This window comes from Hylobates moloch, unplaced genomic scaffold (assembly GCF_009828535.3).
Source record: "Hylobates moloch isolate HMO894 unplaced genomic scaffold, HMol_V3 SCAFFOLD_22, whole genome shotgun sequence".
Classification (NCBI taxonomy): Eukaryota; Metazoa; Chordata; class Mammalia; order Primates; family Hylobatidae; genus Hylobates; species Hylobates moloch.
The window spans coordinates 17,005,921-17,028,431 of record NW_026652297.1 but is presented as its reverse complement, the minus strand read 5'-3'; the positions used below and the strand labels follow the sequence as shown (position 1 = coordinate 17,028,431).

Here is a 22,511-nt window from a genome sequence, read left to right as displayed (position 1 = left end):
ACTCATGACAGGTAACAGATAATTAATGGTCCTAGAGACCATCTGATCCCATTCCCTAATTTTAGGGGTGAGGAAACTGAGACCCAGAGAGTGCAGGTGACTTCCCAAGATCACACAGCTGGTTGAGAGCCCCATAGTTCAACTCTCCTGTTCTTGGTCCAGAGACCTTTTCTCTGCATTGGGCTGCATTGTTTCTCCCCTGGCTCTGCTCCTAAAGCTAAACCTCAGAGGCCCAGCAGTTTGCAAACTTTGCTTCTGTCCCAGCCCTCCTGGGGTGTGCACCACACTGTGGTGACTGTTTCTTTGGGAAAGGACAGACCATTATAATTATCAGAAATAAATCCTTCATAGTTTGAAAAAGAAAAAAAAAAAGTCATTATTATCTCCTCCTCACCCCTTGGAGAATCATCACTAGCCCAACAGTAACTCAAACATTAATTCTGAACAGATTCATTAGTGTTTTTTTAATAGAGTAATCTGAAAGCTACATCTCAGAGAAAACAGACAGTATTTGTTTTAGCTTGGCCAATGCTGCCTGGGCCTCTTGCAGAGAGGCAGAGCTCAGAAAATATTTGCAGAATGAGTGAATTCCTCTGATCATCAACAGAGATCTGAACTGACAGCCAGAATTCCTCCAATAAATAGTTTTGTCAGTTGCAGTTGTGCCCTCAGGGGCTGACATTTGCCCATCCTGAGCATCTCTTGTCGGTTTCTTGGCGGCAAAGCATAAATGTGAAATGGCTTAGCACACACAGCTTTCAAAAGCTTTTGTAAAGAAAATGCAAGCATGCATTTAATTACCTTTCGGACCACAGAGGCTGAAAATTAATTAACATGATTAATTTATATCTTAGTTTAGGTTCCTTCAGAAGCAGATCCTGAAACAAATATTGGAGTTACGGTAGTTTACCTGGAAGTTGGGGAGTTAAAAACCAACAAAATACCAGTAGAGGAGAAGCAAAGAAGGGAACCAACAAAGAATGCATAATCAAACCAGTTACCACTGTGGGAGACTGACGTGTAAACCAAGAAGAATTGTGAGAAATGGTATAGAATAGAGGAGAGGGGAAAGGCGAGGGAGCTGAGATGCTAATACCATCTCCCAACAGTCTTCTGCCATCTGCTATCAGAGTGGCCTTCCAAAGGCTTCGGAGAAACTCTCAGGCAAAAAGATGCAGAATCTGGCAGGGGGAACAGGAGAGCACTAAACTGCGAAAGCCTAAGGGATAAAGGCGGTACCGTCAGCATCTGCTAGAACTTATCTGCCAATTCTGTTTATTTTTTCAGTCATTAAAAGCTTAATAAAATAGAGACACAAAAAAATTTATTAGGAGGTTCTGGCTAAGGTCAGTGCAGTAATCATATTCTTTCCAGCTATGGTGTTATGAATGTCAGGAACCTCATGGTCCAGTTTTTGGAACTTCTGAAGTTGTATGATTCAGTGATGACAGGATCAGATTGGTCCAGAGAATTTCTGGAGGGTCTTAAAGTCTAGCTCTTCCTTGTCTATTTGTTGTGGTTACCTAATGCAGGGTATTCAGGGATGCTTCAGGAACCTCAGACAACATGCCACACCACACTCTAGACCTCCTAGTTAGTCATGTAAAACAAAACAACTTTTTTTTTTTTTCAAGTTGGGCACTGTGGCATGTGCCTGTAGTCCTAGCTATTCAGGAGGCTGAGGCAGGAGGATTGCTTGAGGCCAAGAGTTCAAAGGAGAAGTACACTATGATCATGCCTATGGATAGCCACTCTACTTCAGCCTGGGCAACACGGTGAGACCCCATCTCTTTTTTAAAAAATCCTTATTGTCCCCTATGCTCTTACAAAATGCTTCTGACACCAAATATGTAGGTTTGTTCCACACCAAGCAGCTCTCCAAACACCAGCTGAGTGTCCTATAATTCAATTCAATCCTGACACTACCTGCCTGGAGTAGCATCAGATCCCACAGGTTAAGGGCTCAGTCCCATAAGACAGCCTTCACTTCAGATGACAAGTCTGGCCCTCCCATACTTTGGATGAACTGGCTATAAATTAGGGGTTCCCACAACCTCCTCTGCAGAGGGATAAGTAGATAGTTTGCTAGAACAGTGCCCAGAACTCAAGGAAACACTTAACATATTTTTGCCAGCTTATTATAAAGGATACAATTCAGGAGCAGCCAAATGGAAGAGATGCTTAAGGCAACGTATGTGAGAAGGGGCGCAGAGCCCCGAACTCCAAATTTTTGACTCTATTATAATAACACTTGGCTTAAAATGCAAACATGTCATACAGCTATACAAAAATATCTTCTTTCTTTTATCCTTATTCTATAAGCTTGTTTTCTATTTTTTTTTTAACCTTTTAAACTTCTTTTGTTAAAAACTAGGACACATACATACACATTAGCCTAGGCCTACACAGGGTCAGGATCGTCAGTATCACTGTCTTCCACCTCCACATCTTGTCCCACTGAAAGGTCTTCGGGGCAGTGACATGCATGGAGCTTTCAGCTCCTGTAACAACAATGCCTTCTTCTGGAATTCCTCCTGAAGGACCTGCCTGAGGCTGTTTTACAGTTAACTATTTTTCTTTTTTAATAAGTAGGAGTACGCTAATGATAAAAAGTATAGATACAGTAAATACATAAACCAGTAACATTTACTATTATTAGCAAGTGTTATGCACTGCACATAATTGTATGTGCTAGACTTTTATATGACTGGCAGTACAATAGGTTTGTTTACACTGCATCACCACAGGGTCTCACAAAGCTGCAGTCAAGGTACCCACCAGGGTACCTTGGTTCTCATCTTCAGAGTTTATTCGGGCTCTTGGCATGGTTCAATTCCTTGCAGATGTAGGCTTGAGGTCCTCAACTCCTAGAGGCCAGTCCTCCTCAGAGGCCATTTACAGCAGGGCTGTTTGCTCCTTCAGGGCCAACAGAAAAGCATTACCATTTTAAGCCTTTAATCTGATTAAGTCAGGCCCACTCAGATACTCCTCTTTTGATCAGCTCAAATTTAACCGATTTGGAACCATAATTACATGTCAAAATCTCTTCATCCTTGTCAGCTAACATAATTTAATCATTGGACATAATACCAGACAGCAGAGATTACGGAGGCCATCTTAGAATTCTGCCTACCAGGCCCCTCAGTGTTGAGCAGAGAACTAAAACTGTGCCCCTCCCCAAACCCCCACCATCTCACCTCCTCTGCCAGGCAAACAGCTCTGCCCTCAGCCCACCTCCTCTAGAGGAGCACAGGTCCTGTCTTTCTTGTCCAATTTCTCAGCCGGGGCACTGAGACGTCTTTGTTCCCACACCCTAAGCCTGGTATGAAGTCTGCCTCCTGCAATGCAAGCTCTGTTTTGCCTTCTTAGCCTTCTTCCTGAGATGCTCCTTCCATTCAATTTCCATTTGCCCAAAGCTAACTCCAAACTTTCATTCCCAGAGGCCTCATTTCTCCATCCATTGCCTGCTGCAACTGGATGATGTATACAATACCCAAAGGCTTAATCAATCACCAGCACAAGCTGGTGGTTGCCCCGATGTGAGAGAACTCAGTCTGTCTTAAGAGTCCCCAGGGCCGGAAACAAATGGATTGCTCCCATGCTATCTTCTCTAACAGTAGGTCTGCACTTGCCTCAGGTCAGTTTGAGGCATCTGCAGTTAGGAACTTTATCTGAGCTGTAACCATCATGCCTTCATGTCACATGTCAGGATGACAGATTGTGCAAACTATTAAGAATGAAGACAAGTGAATAGATTGAAATGAATTGTGAGGTTTCTGGTTGTTGATAGTCTTAGGGCCAAAAGAAACATTCAAGATCATCTAAAGCAGGGCCATCTAACTGAAATGTCACAATGATGGGCATATTCTATAATCCACGCAGCAATCCGGTATGGTAGCTACTGGCCACAGGGGGTTATACAGGTGCAGTGGCTCATGCCTATAGTCCCAGCACTTTGGGAGGTCAGGGTGTGCAGATCATTTAAGCCCAGGAGTTCAAGACCAGCCTAAACAACATGGCAAAACCCTGTCTCCACAAAAATACAAAAATTAGCCAGGTGTGGTGACATGTGCCTGTAGTCCCACAGGAACTACTTGGGAAGCTGACATGGGAGGATCACCTGAGCCTAGGAGGTCGAGGTTGCAGTGAGATATGATCGCACCACTGTACTCCAGCCTGGACAACAGAGTGAGACTCTGTCTCAAAAATAAATAAGGCTGAGGAACTAACTTTTAATTATATTTAATTTTTATTTCAGCAGCTACAGATGACTAGTGACTGCTCTATTAGAGGACAGCATAGGTCTAGATTTACCCACGAGGAGAAATAGAAAACTTGAATAGCATGTCTCCATGTCATCCACACTTACAAACAATAATTTTCCCTGTAAACACAGACATTTTATACAGGCTACTCTGTCTAGACTTTTTCTATTCTTGCTTTTACCAACAAGAGTCAATATTTTCTAAGATATATGAATCTGAATTAAAACGGGCACTGCCACTCTGACTCTGGACTACAAGATGACCTGTTGTGCTATTGCCATGTTAACCACCTGGGAAAGTCCCTTTCCAGGGGAATAGCAAAAGCAGGACGCCTGACAGCATCTGTAATCTAGAGGCTCCTGTGTGCTGATAAGCTGGCTGGACTCCCTGAGGGCTCTTCAGTGAAATAAGCCATGGCTGTAGCCCAGTGTGCTCAAGGCAAACACTGAACGGGGATCCCGAAGCATCTTCATATATCCGTATCTCATGGAGAGCTTCACAAAAGGGCCCCTGTTTGCTTTTATGTCTTTTTAAATTTACTTTTATTTCAACATGTATAATAGATAATACATTCACTTAGTTCAAAATTCAAAACATACAAAAGATATAAAGTGAAAAGTGCTATCCAACCCATGTCCTAGCCACCGTTTTTTTCTATGGGGGTCAATCACTGTTATCCTTTTCTTGTATGTCATTTCAGAAACATTTTACCCATATACAAAGAAATACATATTTTTTTCCTGTCTTTTTACACAAGTAGTATTCGGAACATACTGCTTTATGACTGTATGATATTATACCACAGGGGGCAGCAAACTCTGGCCCACAAGCCAAATCTGACCCATTGCCTGTTTTTACAAATAAAGTTTTATTGGAACATGACCATCACATTTATTTACATATCATCTATGGCTGCATTTGCACTACACAAGCGGAGTTCAATAGTTGCAACAGAGACCATATGGCCTGCTAAGCCTAAAACATTTACTATCTAGCTAGTCACAGAAAAAGTTGTCAACCTCTGTTCTAGCTAACAGATGCCCCAGAATTTGTTTAGCCTGTTCCCTACTGCTGGGCATTGAGGGTGGTTTCCAATCTTTTTCTATTACAAGAAATTAGCCACTAACATGGTATAACTCTCATTTCCAAATATAGAAATGTATCTGTTAAATGAACTTATAGACATGGAATTGTTGGCCCCAAAAGTGTGTGCACCGGTAATTTTGATAAATATTGCCAATTGCTCTCTACAAAGATTATAACAATTTACGTTTCTATCAGAAATATTTGAGAGTGTCCATTTCCCCCTATCTTCACCAATACTTTGTGATCTTTGCTAATACTACGGGTTAAAATGCATTTCTTACAAATTGCTTTTGTGTATACTAGCAGATCATATCTTTTGCCCATTTGGGTGACTGTAGTTGTAGGCTATGGTAGCATATACCAGTTGGTGCGGCTGCAAAGAGAATAGGGAGAATCAAGAATCAGAGTAGATTTTAAAAGGAAAAACCAAAAGACTGTCTCATTGAGGTAGGTACTGCCTACTCTTTGCCTCTTCTTCTCTCTAGTTAAGACAACACACAGTCTGCGTGTGGTGGCTCACTCCTGTAATCCCAGCACTTTGGGAAGCCAAGGCAGGCAGATCACTTGAGGTCAGGAGTTCAAGACCAGCCTAGCCAACATGGTGAAACCGCATCTCTACTAAAAATACAAAAAATTAGCCGGGTGTGGTGGCACACACATGTAATTCCACTTACGAGGGAGGCTGAGGCATGAGAATCACTTGAACCCAGAAGGTGGAGGATTGCAGTGAGCCAAGAACACTCCACGGCACTCCAGCCTGAGCGACAGAGTGAGACTCTGTCTCAAAAAAACAAACAACAAACAAAAAAACACAGACATTGTAGAGCACTCTCTCAGGCCCTTGTCTTCTTATATTGTGTGTTTAAACTCACAAATGGTTGGCTACCAATATCTGGGTAACTACATAGGGGATCACCCAGCATTGCAACCTCTTTCTTACATCTTCTACCAAGGAATCTCCACTCATTCACTCAAATCCATTTGTCAACGACAAACAAGGTGCAAGGCCCTGACTTGATGCTATGGTTCCTGAAGTCCCTGACTTCAAAGAACGCTCGTCCCAGACTAACTGATTGTGCTGATCTCAAAGCATATCTTAGATATTTTTTAGTAGATCTTTCCCATAAAAAGTGTAAGGACTGGCCAGGCACAGTGGCTTATGCCTATAATCCCAGTGCTTTGGAATGCTGAGGCAGGAGGATCCCTTGAGGCCAGGAATTTGAGATCAGCCTGGGCAACATAGCAAGACCCCACCTTTACAAAAAAAAATTTTTAATTGGTCAGGTGTAGAAGCATGCAACTGTAGTCCTAGCTACTCAGGAGGCTGAGGCAGGAGAACTGCTTAAACTCAGGAGGTCGAGGCTGCAGGGAGCTATGATCTTATCGCTGTACTCCAGCCTGGGCAACAGAGTGAGACCCCGTCTCAAAATAAAATAATAGAAAAATCTATTTTTCTCTTTAGAATTAGACTCATTGCTGAGCCTCTTCAGCTGATTTTATCAAGAGGATGAGCTTACTTATTACCGAGGGGGCAGCAAGGTCACAAAGCCATTTGCTCCTCTGTGTTTTGTTTGGCAGCTTCAGCGGAGGCTGGGAATTGGTCCTACACTCAAACAGCAGCTTCAATAGCTGGGCAGTTCTTGTGTAAACTCACCGAGAAACTTGTTGTAGCCTAGCCGGGCCAGCTCCTCTGCCAGTGTTGAAGTTTCATTGAGTGAGGCGTGCACTTCTTTTTAATCCCCGCTGAGGAGAGCCCATGTCGCTAATGCAGACTGGATGGCATCCAGCCTTCTCCCAAATAAGTCCTACATCTGGCTGAGGAAGGTCGGGAGTGTGTGCTGCCTGTCAAAAGCTATCCTTAGCTAAATAACATACGACACCACATAACTGTAAAATGACTTACAACTGTTATAATAACAATAGCTGATCCTCTTAATGAAAAGGAGTTTTGATCTCATTCTATTCCTGGTGGATCCTCCTCTTCTTCCCTAGTCCCTAGCATGTGCCTGGCCTACACTGTAAACCTTCAATAAATATTGTTGAGCACATTCTAGGTGTAAAAAGCTATGTTAGATCTCCAAAAGGGGCCGAGGGGTGAGTAAGAAGTTGTTCCTATAAATAAGGAACCCACAGTCCAGTGTGGATGTTGGCTGGTGTACCTGCGGGAGGAAAGAAATGGGTAGAAAGGCTACTCTTCTACAAGGCAGGATGAAATTTTCCACAAAAGCAGAGCCAGCCAAGCTTTTATGGAGCATCTACCAAGGGTTCTAAGCACCCGACAGGTACGTTCTCATTTAATCTTCCCAACATGAGATCGGTATTGTGATTTTAGCATTTTATAGAGGAGGAAACTGAAGCACAAAGAGATTAGGTAATTTGCCCAAAATTACACACTTAGAAAGTGGCAACGCTGGGATTCAAATTACACATTCTGACTCCAGAATCCACACTCTTAACTGCTAGTTTGAACTGGACAGACCATATGAATGGGGGGACCTTAATTTGGTTTTTAAAAGATTTTTTTGTAGAAACAGGATTTCACTATGTTGCCCAGGCTAGTCTTGAACTACTGGCCTCAAGCGATCTTTCTGCTTTGGCCTCCCAAAGTGCTGGGACTGCAGATGTGAGCCACCATGCCCAGCTGATTTCTTTTTTAAGAATAAATAAGTGACATCTTGTGGAATGTGGGGTTGGAGAGGCCTTTGTCCTGAGGGGCTAAAAGTTATGCCAGACTTCTGTTGGGAGCTTTTCAAACCAAGGGTCTGTGCCCTCCTTGTGGGATTCTTCTATGAAGCAAGATAGGGAGCCCCTGTATTCCCACGGGACCATTGTTTACCTTTCTCCATGAACAGCACGATGAGATTAGCATGATCTCATGAAATCTGAAAAGTGCTTAAGAGCCAAGGCAGGTAGCTGCATTCTGCAGTAGAACAATGCTCATATAAAGCAATCGATCACCAGTGGCAAAAACCAGAGTGCTCGAGTGACTTGCTCAAACCTGCACAGCAACTGCTTAGTGAAAGGCAGAAGACACATGAGGCAGAGAGCTCACCTGGATATGTGATCTGCTGGGAATGCACTTGCAATTTCAAAGACCAGGAAGTATCATCATTCTCTCTCCTCACTCTCCCTCCTCCTGAACACTCGCCTTCCCCTCACATTGCAAGGTAGCGTTTCTCTCAGTTCTGGGTCATTGCCAAGGGTGTTTGTAGGAATAGCCATCCTAATCAGCAAAGTGGGTCGGGCTTGGACTTGGAGATGGTTCTTTTCCTTTTTCCCAGTCCTCATTTGTATCGTCAAGAGCCAGGCCTTCAAATACTTATTACTTACTCAGAACACATTGCTTTTCTCTTCTTACATCCTTCATGTGCAAAAACATGCTAATTTAATTTGAAATTTTTGAAATTTGAAAATCTTTATTATGTTTCAAAATGTCGACATGCTCTCCTGCCCCAGAAGTAATTGCACTCCTACGCAGCTGTAGTGCAAACATGGGTGGCTCAGGTCCTGTGCAGTTTCAAAGCCTAGGGATCAACATATTTGAATTTCATCACACACCCTAACAACTGCGCTGGGCAACAAAACACAGCCCCACCTTCCTATCCTCAGGGGCTAGATGACACATCTACTATCTGGTCTATGAGAAGAAATCTGGAGGCTCAGGGTTGAAATGGAAACAGAAATAGAGTTATAATAACCAGAAAGCACAAATCTAAAAAGCCATTGGATAAAAATGTGTAATACTTTTAGGTGAATTACTTTTGGTAGTGGTTACTTTAGGTGAGTTAAAGCAATTAAGTGGGAAGTATCTCTTGTGGTGAGATGATTTGAGAAGGAACACAGTGACATTAAAACTTGTAGTGATCAAATTACATTCTTTTGCTCTTTCAATCTTAAACTAGAAGAAAGCCTTTGTTCAGTGCTGGGAGGTCTTTAACACCTTTGTTGTACTTATTTATCTCTCCTTTCCACAAAGAAAAAGCAGGCCTCAGGACTTAGCAGCTTGGCAGTCAATGGTAGCTGGAATTTAATAACAGTGGTTTGTTATAACTTTATTAATTTTTTAGTTATCCTCTACCCACTGCAAGGGATAGTTTCATTGGCTTCTGTAGCGATCTAGAATTTTGCTTCCATGGACCAGGCATCACCTGGGAGTGCAGATTTCTGAGCTGTACTCAGGATCCCCTGCATCAGAGCCCACATTTTCACAAGATCCTAAGGTGATGCTGATGTGCATTTAACCTACAGTTTCCATTTTAAACTAACCTACAGTTTACAGATAACTAGCCTACAGTTTCCATTTTAAACACGTTTACTTGTAAAGAAAGAGTGAATTGGTTTAAATAAAAATAGCATGAATATTAAGATAGTGTGAAAAACCATGTCAGTGGTCCAAGAACATTTGAGAAACACCTAAATACAGTATTTTTGCTAATGAAACTAAGACACAGTGTTTCAGCCAAGAGACCAGTAAATATCACGGAAGCCACTCACTGGATTGAGAGGGGACAAATCATGTGAGGGACTGTGGCTACAGCCTTGGCCAGCAGCTTTACACTAGACCTGCCCACCAAGGCTTTGCAACTTGCCTCCGTTCCTTCCCTGGCTCTTCCCCATGGAGTGATGGTAAATGTTTCACAACTGCTTTCTGGGTGAAATGTATGTATATGTATATATGTGCCAATCAAATTCACAATACTGCTTAAGGGTAATGTAACAATTTCCATTGATTTTTTTATATATAATTTTAGAAATAACACAAATTTTAAGACAAAATACTTTGCTATTTCAATTACACCTATAACTTCAGCATGACTTGCTATTTCTTGGAAAATTCACCAACCATTTTTTATAATTCTATCATCAACAATAGTATCACAAAATCAGACTACCAAAAATGCTTGATTACTAATTTCTGATTAAGCAAAAAGTCACTCATGTCATTTGTTACTGGTGGCAAATCTGTAGGGGGTCTGAAGCAACCTCAATTCTTGCCTCCTCAGAAGAAAGAATTCGACTGAAGGGCATAAAGCAGAAGAAGAGACTGAGGCAAGTTTTAGAACAGGAGTGAAAGTTTATTTAAAAACTCTAGAGCAGAGACCGGGCACAGTGGCTCACGCCTGTAATCCCAGCACTTTGGGAAGCTGAAGCTGGCGGATCAACTGAGGTCAGGAGTTCGAGACCAGCCTGGCCAACATGGAGAAATCCCATCTCTACTAAAAATACAAAAATTAGCCGGGCATGGTGTCAGGTGCCTGTAATCCCAGCTACTCGGGAGGCTGAGGCAGGAGAATCGCTTGAACCTGGGAGGCAGAGGTTGTGGTGAGCTGAGATCGCGCCATCGCACTCCAGCCTGGGGGACAAGAGCAAGAATTCATCTCAAAACAAAACAAAAAACTCTAGAGCAGAAACAAAAGGAAGGAAATACACTTGGAAGAGGGCCAAGCAGGCAACTTGAAAGACAAGTGCACAGTTTGACCTTTCGACTTGGGGATTTATACGTTGGCATGCTTCTGAGATCTTTCGTCCCTTCTCCGCTGATTCCTCCCTTGGGGCGGGGTGTCCGCATGTGTGATGGCCTGCTAGCACTTTGGAGGGGAGCATGCGCAGTGTGTTTACTGGAGTTGTACACATGCTCATTTGAGGCATTCTTCTCTTACCATCTAAATGCCCCTAGGAGGTCATACACCAGTTTAACTCTGCCATTTTGCCTCTTAGTGTGCATGCTTGAGCTCACTTGCCCAGCTCCTGAGATCTTATCAGGAAGTTGCTGATCACCAGTTTCAGGTTTTTTCTATCTTTAGGGAGACTGCTTTTCCCTGCCAGCTGTGACAAGTTATTATTTTAGAGAGACTGTTAACAACCACCTGACCATCACCTGATGGTCATCTGACATTCTCAGTTGGTTGTGGGGGTGCCTCTCCCGCCCTGTTCATGTCTGACTGGCTACCTATTAGCTACCTCTGTTACAGTTACCAGTAATAATATAATTTAATTTCTAATGATGGCTGTGTTTAGCAGTCAATTTACAACATTCCTGAAAATTTAAAAATCAGCTCCCGTGAGCTGTTAGGAGCCAGTTCTAGCTCACTACTGCTCCCTGCCACCCTCTGTAGCTCCATTGTCTGACTCTATTTGCCTTCCAGGATGCCCCACCTCCTGCCTCCCACCTACCTACACAGCCCATCTGGCCAGGACCCCAACCCCAAAGAGGGGAGAAAAACTGGGGTACTGATCATAAGAACTTGGAAGATAAGGAGTATACTTCAAAATGATCCACCTGAGTTTGGGGAAGATACCTCCAATTTTAGGGATCTTAAATTGGTAGACTGGTGGAGATGACAGCATTAAATACTGGTTGAGAGCACATCTCTGGGTCTGCTGCTGGGCTGGAATCCTTTTTCTGTCTCTTATTGGCCATATAATCTTGAGCAAATAACTCAATCTCCCTGTGCCTCAGTTTCCTATGAGGATAATAATGACATCTCCTTTGTAGGGTTGTAAAGATTAAATTAGATAATCGATTAAAACTGTTAACAATATGCTTGGCACAGAATAAGTGCCTAATACATATTTGTTATTATTAGTAGTATTTAACTATTACTATTTAACTGTTACTAAATATTTAACTCTTCGTAGTAGCAGTTAACTATTACCACTTTGTTATTTAACTATTAAATAACAAAAGTTATTTGTTGGCCACTATTACTTTTTACATTTGGAAAATATATACAGCCAGTGTTTTCATGCTTTTAAGATTCTAAAGGCTTCAGCATGCTTAATCTGCTGGAAGCCTCACAGTGACCGCAGGAGGGAGTCATTATATGATTATGAGTATCATTCTCCATTCATTGTGGTCTGTGTTCCATGGGCAGAAACTGAGACTCTGAGAGGCTTGAATGATGGCTTAGGGACACAAGCTGTTGGCTAACCAGTCAGAGCTGGGTCCAAGGCTTCTGTTCTCCTTCAGCAGCTTCAAAGCCTTTAATGATCATTCTTTGGGCTCTGTAAAGACCAAACAGTAAGAATTGGAGATGCTACTTCTGAGCTATGAGCCTCTTGACTTGGGGTTTCTTTTTTTTTTTCTTTTTTTTTTTTGAGACGGAGTCTCACTGTCACCCAGGCTGGAGTGCACTGGTGCCATCTTGGCTCACTGCAACCTCCGCCTACTGGGATCAAGAATTCTCTGTCTCAGCCTCCCGAGTAGCTGGGACTACAGGCTCACGCTACCACCATGCCTGGCTAGTTTTTGTATTTTTAGTAGAGACAGGTTTTCACCATATTGGTCAGTCCGGTCTTGAACTCCTGACCTCAGGTGATCCACCTACCTCGGCCTCCCAAAGTGCTGGGATTACAGGCGTGAGCCACTGCACCCAGCCTTGACTTGGGGTTTCTAGCCAGTCCATTGGATTGGACTGTCTTTGGACTGTTCTGTAAATAAATATTCACATGTGGTAAAAATGGTAATTCCAGAAAACCGTAACCTAGGAAAGTAGAGTTTTTTCCCTCCTACGTTCTTGGCTAGGAGACGTTCCATCAGACTGCATCGAAGACAATGGGGATGATCTCTCATTTTTCATCTTTTCCCCAGAAAAGAGGAGTAACAGTGACCTGCTCCCCTGAATATATGGAGAGGGATCAGACTCTGTCCATCTTGCTCTGGGGAGAAGTTAAAAACACAGAGCTTCCCTTTGTCTGGGTCACAGTTGTGGCTAGACACATGGTTTTCACAAGGAAACAGGGACTATCAGATTGACAGAGATCAAGTTGGATAACTCCTTGTTTGAGGGCGGTATGGGACAACTGGCACTGTCTTACAATGCTGAAACGGATTTCAAGTTTTCCAAAGGGAAATTTGCCACTATTCACCAAAATTAAAAATATATACCCTTTCTAATCAGCAGTTCTACTACAAGAACTACTTTCTCAAAGACATGCTCTTGTATGAAAAATAAGGGATCAAAGCTTTTTCTTTGCACCATTGTTTGTAATAGGGAAAGAAAGACTAGAAACAATCTGAGTGTGAACCAGCAGAGACTTCTAAATACATTGCAGCCCTTCCAAACAAGACAACACTGTGCAGCCGCTAAAAAGAATGTACTCAATTTCTATTAGGTTGGTGCAAAATTAATTGCTGTCTCTGCCATTGAAAGTAGTGGTGAAAACTGCAATCACTTTTGCACCAACCTAATATATACTGACATAGAATAATTTCTAAGATACATTAAGTACCAAAGCGGGGGGGGGGGCAATACATATTTATTTATAAATATATAAACTATTTCTGGAAACAGGAATAAGAAACTAGAAACAAGAGAACTGGATAATTAGGACACAGGAGAAAATGAGACTTTCTATATAGTCTGTAGGAAATCTTTTGAATTGTATTTCATTTGCAGGCTTCGTATGTTCAAAATAAATACATTTTTGTATACAAGTTGGTGAAGGGACCTGTTTAAAAAAAAAGACATTTCCAGCCAGGTGTGGTGGTTCACGCCTGTAATCCTAGCACTTTGGGAGGCCGAGGTGGGCGGATTACCTGAGGTCAGGAGTTCAAGACCAGCCTGGCCAACATGGTGAAACCCCCGTCTCTACTAAAAATCAAAAAAAAAAATTAGCCGGGCGTGGTGGTGGGCACCTGTAAACCCAGCTACTCGAGGCAGGAGAATCGCCTGAACCCAGGAGGAGGAAGTTGTGGTGAGCTGAGATCGCACCACTGCACTCCAGCTTGGGCTACAGAGTGAGACTTCATCTCAAAAAAAAAAAAAAAAAAAAAAAAAAAAAAAAAAAAAAAAAAAAAAAAGATGTTTCTACGTGACAGCTGTATTTCCTCTGGTTAGAGGCAGTGGAGTGGTGATTAGAAAGGCTGGGAAGGAAGGATGGGCTCAGCTCCTGATCATCACCGCTCATACTGAGACCTGATTCTCCACAGCAACAGGCGGAGGTGGCCCACCTGTCGCAGACCCAGGAGGAGAAGCTGGCAGCTGCCCTCAGGGTGGAGTTACACAACACTTCATGCCAAGTCCAGAGCCTCCAGGCTGAGACAGAATCCTTACGTGCCCTGGTAAGTGGGCCAAGGAAAGACCTGGCATCCCTGTACTAATTTTAACTCTCTACTGTCAAATTCCAGTATTATGGATCATAGTTTCCAGGGCATTCCCATCTCACAGCATATGAGTTTTGGGGCCTGAAATGTCTTCTGACTCCCAAGGATCATCAGATACTGAATCACAGCAGGTGCAATAGACACTGTAGTGCCCCACCGAAATATCTCTTACCAGGCTGCTGCTGTAAATGTTGAATGTTAACATCCGCAGCCACCCCTTTTCAGCTGCCCCACTGCTCCAGAGACCTGCCCTTACCCACACTGAGGACACCTGGCCCAGGAGGTTAGGCCCTGCCCTCCAACCCTCAGCCAGTGACTAAGAGGGGGCTTTAAAAGTCCAGCCCTCTTGCTTCAACAGGGAGCTAGCTCCATGCTATAGAGCTCTCCATAGGACCAGGCTGTAGCCAGATTCCAGAGACCACATCGTCGCTTAGTGCCTTCCTCTGCCCTGTCCTGCTTTCCTCACTCCCCCTTTTCCTGAGAGTACTCCTTAATGATTCGCGAGTTCCAGGATCCCTAACTCAGGCTCTGCTTCTGAAGAACCCAACCTGAGACATCTAGCAAGCTCTCAGACTCACTGTGATTTGCAAGCACGTCTCTTTCATTATTATTATTGATTAAAATAATTATTAAAATAATAAAATGTATTAATAATGAAGCAATCCACCCTCTGATCTCTGGGATGGATTGAAGTTCTATTTGGGTATTCAACACAGCTTTTCTTAGATGTCCCCTCCAGGAGGTCATTTGCATTGTTCCAACTACAGCTTTGTTCGTGCAAATCAAAGGTTGGTCCATGTAATCCTTGTGCAGCTGAGATGGCCTGGAGTCAATGAGGTGCATGGTAGGATGTAGGTCTGTGCAAGCATGTATAAGAAAAGGATCTGAGGATCTGAGGGGAGGAAAATCAAGAGTAATAGAGTCAGAAGGGCTCAGCTCCTCCATTTATCCCTTGGGTAAATAGGCAAATCCCTGAACCACAGTTTCCTCTTCTGCAAAATGGGTATGATAGTCACAGTCCAGCCCACTTCTCAGTGTTTCTAGGGGGATCCAATGTGTGGATGCACATGAGCATGCTCTTCTGACTATTAGCATTATTTTGAGAACTTGCTATGTTCCTGGAACTGTGCCAAGTGCTTTGGGGACATAAAACTGATTAGATATGGTCCCTGCCTCCAAAGAGTTAATGTGGCTTCAGTGGAGGAGCTGATATAAATGTGAGGGAGGGGCAGATGGGAGGGAGCACCCCTGCTGTGGGAGTCAGGAGGTAGACTTCGTGGTGGGTGCTCTACTCACTCACTAGCTATGTGAATGAGCAGAGTTTCATTTTCTCACTTGTAAAGTGAGCATGCATTTTGGCTATCATATCTAGTTACTGTCTTAGTAGCTTAAGACAACAGTGAATCACTTGTTCTCTCATTCTGTGATTTAGGCAGAATTCAGCAGGGATAACTCTTCTCTGTATCATGTGGCCTCTGCTGGGGCTGGAATACCCAAAAATGGCTTCTTCATTTAGCTTGTCTGGTGACTTAATTGTGCATCTCTTTTTCTCTCTCCCTGTGACCACTCCGTGTAGCTAGCTTAGACCTCCTCATATCACGACAGCCTGACATAGTCAAACTTCTGATATAGCACCTGAGTGAGCACAGAAGCTACCAGGCCTCTTAACACCTGGGCTTGAAAGTCTCTGAACACCACTTATACCACATTCTAGTGGTTAAAGCAGTCACAAGACTATCCTAGATTCAACAGGGAGAGAAATAGATTCAACTTCTTGATGAGACAGTGGCAAGTTAACATCGAGAAAGCGATTGTGGAGTGGAGATAATTGTTGTAGCTGCCAATGCAAGTGTGAGCCACTTTAGGATCGTAATAGAATTTACCTCATAATGTCATGGAGATGATTAATTTGATAAGGTATGTCAAGCCCTTAGCACAGTGCCAGGCAGTTAGTGAGCAGTCAATAAATGCCATCTATTATTAATTATCATATAAAATTGCTATAATAGCTACTAGCACAGTAACTCCGAGTTGGCATCACCAGCCACCTGGTCACCTCACTTAAACCCACGGTCCTAACTCTTGGGAAAAAAAATGGAAAAATAATTTACACTCTCAACCAGAAAACTTCAGAGTAGTGCCATTCTGTCTATGCCCATAGCCCAGAACAGGCTGTCTCTGTTCCCTGCTGGTTCTGATAGATTATCGTTCTGGTCACGGGGCCTTGCAGCCAAGGTGAGGAGCACAGATTGGGACAAAATAGGTAACGAACTCTCATACAGTTTTCAGATACAGGAAGTTCATCCAGCCATTCCTGTTATTCTGTCAGAGCGATCTGTGCACACACAAGGCCCCCACAGCTTATATAAGCTTCAGACAGCCAAGCTGGCGAGACTTTCAGCCCCCTTTGCCAATAAGGCACTATTTGCATTGGAAGCTAGGCACAAATAATGGTGCTTGAGACCTGCTGAACTCTGTGTCCAGTCAACTCAAATCAGGAATGGAATTCAAGGCCAGAAGTCACAGAAGGTCACTATTTTACTTTCTGGAGGATTTTGCAATCCCAGAAAGTCCCTTCAAATCTCCAGAGACCTGCAGAATAAGTGTGCTTCTGTGATCTCAGCTTGTTTGCTGGTGCTGTCTGTGTGGCTGACGGAGCCAATGTACTTGCCTGCAACAGTAGCCTGATCATAGTCACTCAAGCTCAAGTGTCTCTGGAAGAACCAGGCATCCTCTCTTTCTGCCAGAATGTCAGGGACTTAGGTGGGGAAGCTGGATTTGGACTTTAAGGGTGAGACGGAAGACACATATAACCTTTGGCTGGGGTTCCAATGAATGCCCTGTTGGCAGTGGGCCCTAAGTCACCAAGTAAAAACCTCAGGCCACATGAAGAACTCATCTAGAAGATGGAGAAAAAACTATAGACAGATGATCAAACCGTGATTCTGTGAAGCATGTTCCCAAATCACAGATGTTACAAACCCAGTGTCAACAACAACTCGTCACAAGTTAAGTACTTTCATGTATAAACAAAGAGAGAAAACCCAGGGAGGTTGGAACAAATGATGCTCAAAGTCAAGGTGGCCATTTCTGCATCCTCACTGCTATAGAAAGGTTTTCAGATTCTATTAGTTAAATAATAACCCTAGATCAGATACTGATCTAGATTTATTTTCTAGTGATCACATTTTGCCTCTTATAAATATGCCTCAGATAGATGAGAATCTGACTCAACATTCTCAAATCCTATGGAATTAAGAAGATTTAAATAAGGTAATATGGTGATCCCTGCTAACAGCAGTCATGATTCAAGATGGTGTCATGACAGAATTTTCTATTTCATCCACGGTGGTCATAAGGGTGTAAAAAGTCTCCTCCTGGAGGGCAGAGTACAGAACCTTGTTTCATCAAAATTTAATTCAATCCAATTTAGAAAGATATTTGTTTTTTGTGTGTTATATTAAAAAGCCAGATGCTAAAGTATAGGTGAACCATAGTTAAAACTACTGGAAAATGTTAAACACAGATACAGTTTTTAAAAGGGGTTTATTGATTAGCTCTGTAGTTTTCAGGACATGGTGCATGGGAAGATGAGAAGAAAGAAGTTTCCAGTCTAATGGGGAGACATAGATAGTGCAATAAGTGTAACCATAATACAAGTGCTATCATCCAGGGCAATCTACAAATACCAAGAACCTATTCTGTGCCAGGCCCTGACTTGTTTTCCCGGGACTACAGAGACTTGGTGTCTTCCAAGTCTCACCATCTGGTGGAAGAGATGTGCCCATAAGCAAGCTTAGCCCACTGTGATAAGTTCAAGAGCATGCATGAGCTTGGGGAGCCATGGAAATACAGAGGGCCTCCTAGCCCAGCTTGGTGATGGTAGCGGCAGAGGAGTTTCAAGGAAGGCTTCCTGGAGCAGGTTACCTCTGAGCTTGGACTTGGGGATGAGTAGGAGTGAGTGAGGTGAGGATGCTGGAAGGAATGGAGGAGCATGGTGCAGGTGGAGGAAAGAACACAGACCAAATAAACTCCAAGACTGGAAGTGTTGACGCTGCTGTAGTGTGGGGATAAAGATGGAAACATACTGGGCCAGCTGTGTGCATCACATCAGGGGCCCTGGGGAGCCATCAGTGGAGTTTAAGCAGAGGAGATATAGGCCCAGGTTTGGGCTTTGGACAGAGTACTGTGGCTATTTGTGTGTGGAACTCAGGAAGAGGAGGAACTAGAGGTGGGGAGATGAGCTAAGAGGCCACTGAGGGTACCACAGGTGAGAGGTGACAAGCTTCTGATCCCAGGCCATGGTAGCTGCAGAATGTGAAAACTTCTCAAGAGATACAAGAAGAAGGACTCATAATATACAGGAGGTCATGATGGTTGCATTTGGAAGGAAGAGAAGGAAGGAAAGCAGGAACACATTTTTCCCCGGTTTCCAGCTCACAGGGGTTCACCAGTTGAAGCTTAGAGTAGGAGGAGCCAGCAGGTTCAGGAGGCAGCCAGTGGCTTCATTTTGGACAGCTTGATGTGAGGTCTGAGTATATATTTCCAGTAAGAAGTTCAGTGGCAGGTCCATAGCTACTGAAGGAAAGATTGGTGGTGGAATTACCAACGCAGGACGTGGCCTGGAGACCACTCATGAGTATGTTCAAATCATGAGTATGATGGAGACCAACACAGACCCAGGATGCACCCCTCGGAAAAAAAGCGGGCTCAGGGTGGGCACTGGGAAGCCCACAGTGAAGGGACGGCAGAGGAAAAGGGATGGGCAAAAATGTGCTACTAAAACACCAAAGGGGAAAATGCTGAGTGTATAAAGGCCAGAGACATTCATTCTAACGACAATGATCTGGGAAAGAATGCTGGAGGAGATGGTGTTCTAGCCAAATGATGGATGGGGTTTCAGCAGCAGAGGGAGAAGGGGTCCCCTGGGGAGTGAAGAAATCAGAAGAAAAAGCCCCAGAGAACAAGATTTCTTTGAAGAAACACCTGCAAGCTGCCTCTCATTTGTCTCTCTCTATCCCTCTCCCTCTTGCCCGCTCCTCTCTCTCCTCACACCCCCTTTCTTTTCTCCCTCCCTCTCTCCTTCTCTTTTTCGCCTCCCTCACCTTCTCTCCCATCAAAAAGATCATTCAATCAGACTAATCCACAGTCTGACCTGAGTGGGATTCCTTATTTTTCCCACGGAGCCACTAAGAATAACCCCCGTCAGTCTCCACTGGCAAGGTCCCTGCCACGAGGGGAAGAGTCCAGCCCCTGCCACTGCTCTGCACACCTCCCTCTTCAAGGGCCCGGCCTGTCGTCCTCGGGTTTGGACCAGGTTCGCTCTTTTGTAGAAACGAGGCCTGGAGAACACCTTGCACGATGCCAAGCACTGGCATGACATGGAGCTCCAGAACCTGGGCGCTGTGGTCGGCCGGCTGGAGGCGGAGCTGAGCGAAATCCGCGCAGAGGCGGAGCAGCAGCAACAGGAGCGCGCGCATCTGCTGGCCCGCAAGTGCCAGCTGCAGAAGGACGTGGCGTCCTACCACGCCCTGCTGGACAGGGAGGAGAGCGGGTAAGCCTCGCTTCCGCGTCAATTATCCAAGAGATGCATATTCATGGCTTTAAAAATAATTATTTTCCAAACACTGTAGAAGTATTTAAGAAGAAATCACCCCAGACTTCCACTCACATAGGCACCCATTCCCACAGCCTAGCTGTGTTCTTCCTTTCCTATTCACATGCAAATAATATATATATAATATATTCACATACTAATACATTTTCTGTATGTATGCATATTTATGTATGTATATATACACACACACATTCACATACATGTGTATACCTACGATGTACATAATAGGTGTTAGGAATGTTTCAGTTGCTTGTAATAGAACCTAATTAATGAGGTTATAAACCAGTGCTCCTGAAACTAATGTGCATTCAAAACCCTGGGCATCTTTTTTTTTTTGGATACAGGGTCTCGTCTCGGTATGTTGCCCAGGCTAGTCTCGACTCAAATCCCTGCACTCAAGTGATCCTCTCACCTAAGCCTCCAGAATAGCTGGGATTACAGGTGTGAGCCGTGACACCCCAGCTGGGCATCTTTCTTAAATGCAGATTCTGCTTCAGTACGTCTGAGGTGGGGTCTGAGAGTCTTCCTTTCTAACAAGCTCCCAAGTGATGACTATACTGCTGTTCCACAGATCACACTCTGAGTAGCAAAGATGTGTAAACCATTTATTTAAGAGTCCCAGAAATAGGTGATCTAGGCTGCTCAAAGATTTCATTAAGGACTCAAGCTCTTTTCATCTTTAACATACTATGATAACATTGGCTTTTTGTCTTTATCTTTGTCACCCCATGGTTACCATATGCCAGCCACAGATCCAAACATCACATCTTCATTCCTGGCCAGAAATGGGAGAGAAGAGGCAGCAGCAAAAAAAAAAAAAAAAGCTTTTTCTTGAGTGACCCTCTCCTTTAATCAGTGAAGGAAAGACATTTTGAGGCTTGCAGTGGACTGTCCCTTATATCTCATTGACCAGAACCTGCTTATACTAGCCATACCCATCTGCAAGGGAGGCTGAGAAAGCAACTCTTTAGCTTTTCCAGACTCCATAGTGGAGGCAGGCAAGGGGTTGGGAATAGGAGTTGAGTTAGTCTGCCATAATTACACACACACACTTGCACTCATTCTTTTTTTAATAGATAAGGATTCCGGAGGCATATACATCAGCCTTGGGCCTTAGCTTCCTTGCCAACTCTTTCCAGAAACCCAGGCCCTTATTTTGTATCATAGTTCTATGCCTTCTTATTTCCCTCCAAGGCCCCTTCTCTGACATATGTTGAATAAGGAATAGGGACAGCTTAGTGATTGTGTCATCCAACCCCTCCTGATTCAAGAGAGAACACAAAGACCCAGAATGGAAAAAGATTTGCACATGATCACATAGGAGGCGGAGACAGCACTGGGACAGGAGCCCAGGTCTCCTGCTCTCTCCAACAGTGTAACCTCTCTTTATTCACAAGGCGGGAGAGCCTCAAGGAAGCAACCTAACCACGCCCTGCTTTCAAAATGGAAAATATGTCATCCAGCTCCTCTCCAACTGTCTTTTATTGAATTGATTTTTGTTGATTATAAAAGCCAGATGTTCCTAACAAAGTATTTTTTTTCAGATGCCTGTGAGCATCTGAATAAACACACAAAGTCAGTTTAAACAAACAGCAAGAGCAGTGAGTTAGGCTGAGTTACTTCTTAACAATCTATGTGCTACATTCATTTAGAGAGTGCCAACGCAGACCTGACTCTTGATTATTTTCGTTTATCCTCCAAACCCTACCAAGACAACCTCATGATCCCTGTTTTACAGACAGGAAACAAAGCCTCAGAGAGCTTAAGTCATGGCCCGAGGTCTCACAGCAAATAACCACGGAGTAATGATTTAAAACCCAAAACTATCTTGTTCCAGAAGCCAGATTGTTTCATGAGACGGCCCTCTTTCTCATGATCCTATTGTGATAGAATGACCGATTTTCCTCACCCATTGCTTCTAACTTCTATGTGTTTCCTTTCAGCTGATGGAGAAACTTCCTCTTTTCATGAAGAAAACACCCTTCCTCACCAGCTGACCCATGAAGTTGCTTGAGGAGCTTTCTCCTGAGCTCCAGTTCCTGCTGGATTCCCTGGTTAATTCAGCTTGAGCTGAAAAGCTTCCTGGAAGTGGAGAGGATCCTTCTGCTTTAATCTGAGTAGTCTGTAGCTTGAGCAATCTCCCTTGTCCTCCTTCAAATAAATGCTTTGTGCGCAGCGTCCAGTTTGCCCACCTTGTTCAACTCACTACAGGGTCGAGATGGAGATCACTTTATCTGTCTGGCCTTTGCTCACAGAGCTATGCTCGAAGGCTTCTGGAAGGATTCCCTTGAGTGTGACGCCATCTGCCTCCCTAGGGTCACCTGCTCTTGGGTTTGTCAACATAAAAGTGCTGTGGAGGCAAAAGCAGTGCTCATGGCATGCAGGATTGACGCAGTCTGGGACAAAAAACACCACTTGCTCGGGAGGGGATTAGTGT

General features: G+C 43.7%; 1 protein-coding gene across 1 annotated transcript in view; it reads left to right on the top strand.

Annotated features, from left to right (window-relative positions):
• BFSP2 (beaded filament structural protein 2) overlaps positions 1–22,256 on the top strand; it is a 71,520-nt gene extending 49,264 nt beyond the window's left edge. The window contains exons 5-7 of the mRNA XM_032143899.2: positions 14,284–14,415; positions 19,791–20,011; positions 22,018–22,256. Of these exons, the coding sequence (XP_031999790.1) occupies positions 14,284–14,415; positions 19,791–20,011; positions 22,018–22,021 (357 nt within the window). The 3' untranslated portion in view covers positions 22,022–22,256. The remainder of the gene's footprint in view (positions 1–14,283; positions 14,416–19,790; positions 20,012–22,017) is intronic.
• The last annotated feature ends 255 nt before the right edge of the window (positions 22,257–22,511 follow it).